Genomic DNA, 5906 nt, shown 5'->3' on the forward strand with positions numbered 1-5906 from the left:
GCACATCTGAGTGCTTACAGCTCTCCATGCCAGCACTGTACCCATACCATCAACACCACCATAGCACAGCTCACAGCCATGGCTGTGCCCAAATATCTCAAGAGCATCAGCATCCCTTAGCAAACACATTCCCAACTCAAGCTTCCACCTGTCCCCGAGAAGGAAAAATCCTTTTTGTTTAAGGATTTGGGTAATAGGGGAGGGAAGAGAAGTAGTTTTTATTAGGCTGCAGGTATACGAGCAGTACCTGTAAAGTCAGGGAAAATCAGACTGAAATGCTGCAGAGGTGAGGAGTGCTAGAAATACCTTTAAAAAAAAAGTCATCTGATTATGAAGACTTAAAAGAAAACTATTCCTTAAACAGTTGGCAGCAGCAGCCCAGGGTCGGCAATGCCTCTACCTGGGGCCACGTGAACTAAGAACGTTAATTGAGCCTCCTGGGTATGTAAGCCTCTTATCTACTTACACACAGCGCTTTCTCTGAGCTGGAAAAAAAAAATGAGATTATTAGTTATTTTTAATGAACAGCAGCAGGATGTGCATGCTCACCTGCTCTTCACTGTGCAAAGCTTCCTCTGTCTCTCTCTTTAAAGCAGTGGGGATAGGAGCCACAGTCTGAAAGGGATGTGGGTGTCATGAAGGGGACAGCTGCTGTTCATCCTGTAGGGGCTGAGGATGCTCTCAAAGCTGCGGTTCAGCGCCTTCATCCCACAGCTGCTTTCGGTACTTCAGATCTGCCACCTCAAAGCTGTCATGCAAGGCTCTTCCTGCATCAGATGGGAAGTGCATGGGCCTCAGCTCCTGGAAGGGACATGTAAAGGCCATCTGGTCCAACTCCCTTGCACTGAACAGGGATACCTGCAGCTGATCAGGTGCTCAGTGCTTGCTTCTTGCTGAGAAAGGCTTCTGCCTCACTTTGAAACACTGGGGGTGTTGGTGAAAAGCAAAGAAAAGCAGCAGTGAGGAGGCTTCCTTCCAAACTTACATCTGATTATAAAATCCCCATTGACCCCTTCATGTGATCACGTTCCTTTGACTGATGAATTCCCAAATTCATGCCTCGTTAAACATCTCGTGCACTTGGGAAATCTGTCCAAGCACATCAAATCCAGGTGGGTTTCAATATTTTGTAGTCCATCAGTGAGAACTCACCTTCACAAGCAGGCAGGTGAAGAGGCTTAAGAGGCTTGTTTTTCTGCTCTGAGTTTTCTCTCCTGAGCTACAGCCCAACACGGAGAGCACATTCATGCCAAAGGCCACTGATGCTGCAAACACAACCCTTTATCATCCTTTAGAAGAGGATGCTGTGAGGTGCCACAGAGATAGATGACAGGATGGTTGGTTCTTCCTGACACTGTACTTAAGGGATAACCATGGGTTTTTATTTGCTGGGCTGAAGTCAGGGAGTGTTGGTGCTCCTGAGGGCGAGAGGCAATGGGAAAGGACCTGTACCAGATGTGTGACAGACTCGTGTCCTTCCGAGGCTGCGTATCATTTAACCACAAAACAGCATCCCCAATGGAGGGACCTGGGGTTTTTAAGGTTGGGAGTTTTTAAGCTTGTGACCTTCCCCAAACCCATCCCCACAGCTCCGGAGCATCGTCTGCCCGAGGGCACCACCTAGTGAACGCCGGCACTGCGCTCATCCGAGACGGGCAGGAGTGGAGAAAAGCCGGGGCTGTCCTGGGGGGCTCAGCCCAGAGGGCAGAAGCATATTTTTGCTTTCCTCGCCCTCCAGTCCGGTTATTTTCCAGCTTACTCCGTGCGATGAGGGCATGGTGGGGATGGGTTGATGGCTGGGCTGGGTGATCTCAGCAATTTTTTTCCGACCTTAATGATTTTATGATTCTGTGATGCCCGGCCCCATCGCGCACCTTATAGGAACCTTCACTGTGCTCCATCCATCACACAGCACACTACTGTTAACCCGTGCTCAGAACAGGGTCTTGCTGCCTTCCAAACAGTAACACTTGCTGCTCTGCCCTGTGCTGGATGGCCTTGGGAAAACGATAACATATTGCTGTTATTTAGTTTGGAGAAAGAAACAAACATATGGTGGCTCATGCATGAGTTGTTTTGCGAGGAGATCCCAGAGAGGAGTGCTCCTGATGCTCTCTGCACTTCCCATGAGGATGGCCCTGACCTCCAGGCAGCTCCAAACCCCACTTTTGACTCAGAAAATTGAAAAAAACCACCCTCAGCACTCTAACATCTGCACACAAGGTGAGTGGGGATGGGGAACAGCAGGTTGAAACACCACAAGGATGGTGCAGAGCTTAAAGCTCTCAACATCTACTACCAATGGAGAAATCACTGCGCCTCATTCAGAGCTGTACTTATTGCCAATGGGGCCTCGCTGGGAGCCCACTGCAATGCTGGGAGCTCTGACACTGGGAGGGTTTCTTCCTAGCACTGTGCATGCTGTACCCACAGCAAGCCCACCCCATGCACCCCACAGCTCCAGTGTGTGGGATCAGGGCTGCAGGGTCAGGGCGCTGGCTGCCTGCTGAGATGGGGCACGGGGAGCAGTGCCGTCTCCTTTCCTCTGCAGCGAGTCGCAGAGCTGAAGTGGCTTGTTTTTCATCAGGGAACAGCTGTTGCTAGGCCACACTTGTCCCTGCATTGGCAGGGAAGGGATTTTGCAGCCAATCGGCACCCGCGCACCCCTCCCGCAGCTCAGTGCTAAGCGACCCGCAGATGTGCCTATTCATTGCTGGATCTCACCTATTTGCCTCTTCCGGCCAGGTAGGTTAATAGGGCTCTGGAGATGTTAATTTAGAGCAGGCGGCCAGCTTTCTGCCCTGTAATTCCCACTTAGGGTGGAGAGAAGGGTGATGCTGGTGCTCGGGATGCAGGCAGGATGGTTCCCCTTTTTTGCAAAGCAGTTTCCAATGAATGGCTGCAAATGGAGCAGATCAACTCTGTGTCCCCACAGCAAAGCGGACCCAGCACGAACTGCCCTTGGACTGGGGTTGTTCTTTGGTATCTGTACCGTTCTGTGCACAACCACACTTGGGGACCATGACCACATCGGGGATTATGACATGCTGTATGGAGTGAGAGATGAATCCCTGTAGATCTCCTGCTCAAAGTGCTGCTGTGTACTAAACACCCACCCTATGGGCATCCCACAGCCATGCAGGAGGAGCAGAGCCCAAGTGCAGCCTCCAGCATCTCCAACCACACAGCCAACACAAGGCAGAGTTGCCCCAGCTTCGACGGCTGCAAAGCCCCCAACCAAAACCACCAAAACCACGCAGGAAATGGGACAACCCACCCTAGACTGAATTTTGGAGGATCCCTTATGATGAGCACCATTCATCCGGATGGTGGGGAAGGGAGGGCTCGATAACAGCAGCTCCAATTGTTGTCTGCTGCTCGGGGAGAAGCTGTTGCTAGACAGAAGAAAAAGCCGTCGCCATCAGCTCCCATTGGCTCAGCCCCACTCCAATGACAAGCTTATCAGTTACCTGCTCTTGCAGCTGCCTGAAAGAACTCATTTGACAATGTTTTTCCTCTGATAAAAAAGCCCCGAGTTCCCATTGCTGGATTTGTGGGCTCGTGTTAATCATTATTCAGGGTCGTCGAGATGACAGACGGCTTTTCTGCCCTGTCTTGAATAGTCACGAAATGTAACATCACCCAGGAGCTGCCTGGAGTTGGCTCCTGCTTTGCTCTGCTCTGCTCTGCCTGCCCGAAGATGCTCAGCACCACCGGTGGTGGTACAGCACAGCACACACCAGCAGCTCCCTGACATTTAGGTGAATATTCACAAACATCTGTGAAAATCCTGATTAAGTCCTGATGGGTTCACTGGGCGGAAAAAAAGGGGGAACATTGCCATTCGTGTTACACCGAGCAAACCCGACGTCAGCAGCTCTATCCTGTCATCTACCCCAGGGCTTGCTTTCTCGTCTGGATCTCCCTCCTGGAGCTTTCCCAAAGGACCTGCAGGGATTCTCCTCCATCACATCACTGCAGTTGTGCCTTGGGGACTCGTGGGCTTCCCAGCACAGCGTGACATTTTCAGCCCTTCTAAGCCAATGGAAATCCATCCCGACCCCCAGTTTGCATCCCACCTTCTCCAAGAGTTGGGAATTGCAGCACAGAAGCAACGCTTGCACAGGTAGTGCACTGCTGCATTCAAATATTGCTTGAGACTTTAGAAATGTTCTGACTGTGCTTTTTTTTTTTAATTGCTCCTGTCTCTTCCCTGTGCCCGACTGCCATGCGGGATGAGTCACAGCTGATAAACACCCAGCTCTCCACCCTGGTGCCACCAGACAGGACCTGGAGACAGCTGGGCGTGCTGGACTCCCCAGCCCAGGCTGAGTCAATCTGCTGCCCTCCCTGTCACCCATTGCAGATGTCCCAGCAGGAGTCTCGGAGCAGAGGGGACCATCCCACAGCCCCGCGAAGCCACCCAGCACCAGGATTTGTTTATCCCAGCCACCATCAGACCACCAAAGAGACATTTTTTGATGTCAGGTGAGTTGGAAGTGCTGGAACACAACACTCAATCACACCAACACACACAGGAGGCTTTTGCAATAATCATTTTTAATCCAGAATTGGACAAATACGACAAAGTGCATTCTAAGCTGTCGTTGTGATGTTGTGATGTAGAAACTGATTAGACCTGAACTTCCTTTCCAGGCTTCACTGTGCAAAGAATACAGGGAGAAAAATGGTGGCGTAACACCAGCCCCGGACGCTCTGCAGCAACCAGGCAGCAGCACAACAGCTCTGAACTGCTGTCACAGGGCCACGATGTGCAGCATGGACCACAGAACCTTCAGAGAAACCACTCGCCTCAGCTCTCCCACCATTAGCCCTCCCTGCTGTCATCTTGCTGCATCCCCTCGGAGAGCAGCGGAGGTGCCCCAAGAGCCCCACTCCACCACTGTTCTCCCTCCAGGGTGGCAGCAGGACCCCACGTGTCCCTCCACACCTCAGATGTGAAGGCAGAGGGATGTCCCCAACACCACGGACAGAGAGTGCTGTCCCTGGTCAAAGGGTGCCCACCATCAGGTCCTGGGGCCAGTACTGGTCATCCATGTACTGGTGGCTGTCAGCGATGGGGTCTGTGGGGCTGGGGGGCCGAGGGGGCTGGCTGCGAGCCAGCTCTGCCTCCCATGGCACCTCCACCAGTCTGTAGAGCTCCATGGCCGTCCGTGCATCCTCCACTGATGAATGCCCTTTGCAGCCCACCTGAATGAAGGGGAGAAGCACTGTTAGGGAAAAGATTTAGCAAAAATTGCCCACGGCACTTAGAATCATAGAATAAAACATTATCACAGACTATCCCTTGTTAGAAGGGATCACAAGGATCATCAAGTCTAACTTTTGACTTAAGAACAAGAATTGAGGGTTTGGATGCAACACCGGACAGATCTAGGAGGTGAGGGTATCTCTTTACCAACTGTCTCTGCCTCCCCACACTGACCCAGGACTAGGCTGGCCCCATAAGCTCATACAAACCGTAGGGCTCACCTGGATCTTCTTCTGCAGCAGGTGTCTGGCCAGGCTCTTAAGAGATGCATTGGCCCCAGGGGGCAGCCCAGCCCTCTGGTTGAGCAGTGGGATACGGCTGGTGTCCCGCGTCCTCTCCTTTGGGTGGAAGTACTTCAGGGCCTGGAAGTCATTGTGGATGGCGTGCCCAACCACGATCTTATCCTTCAGGATCTTCAGGATCTGGAAGCATCAGAGGGGGTTAGATGAAGCACTTTAAGTACAGAATAAACCGCTTTGCATTCAATATGGTTTCTTCAGGTCTACTTTTTTCAGTTTCCAAGGAGTGAGAAGCAACAAGTGAGCCCCATTACTTAGCTCATGTTCTTCTCAGAAAGAGCAGTGATGCAGTGGCACAGGCTGCTCAGGGAGGTGGTGGAGTCACCGTCCCTGGA

The 5906-nt window shown here is 51.9% G+C and overlaps 1 protein-coding gene across 1 annotated transcript in view; it reads right to left on the reverse strand.

Moving 5' to 3' along the window:
* Window positions 1-4540: 4540 nt before the first annotated feature.
* AEN (apoptosis enhancing nuclease) overlaps window positions 4541-5906 on the reverse strand; it is a 2605-nt gene continuing 1239 nt past the window's right edge. The window contains exons 3-4 of the mRNA XM_010717484.3: window positions 5494-5694; window positions 4541-5211 (exon numbers count right to left, since the gene is read on the reverse strand). Of these exons, the coding sequence (XP_010715786.1) occupies window positions 5011-5211; window positions 5494-5694 (402 nt within the window). The 3' untranslated portion in view covers window positions 4541-5010. The remainder of the gene's footprint in view (window positions 5212-5493; window positions 5695-5906) is intronic.

Source organism: Meleagris gallopavo, chromosome 12, assembly GCF_000146605.3.
Source record: "Meleagris gallopavo isolate NT-WF06-2002-E0010 breed Aviagen turkey brand Nicholas breeding stock chromosome 12, Turkey_5.1, whole genome shotgun sequence".
Classification (NCBI taxonomy): Eukaryota; Metazoa; Chordata; class Aves; order Galliformes; family Phasianidae; genus Meleagris; species Meleagris gallopavo.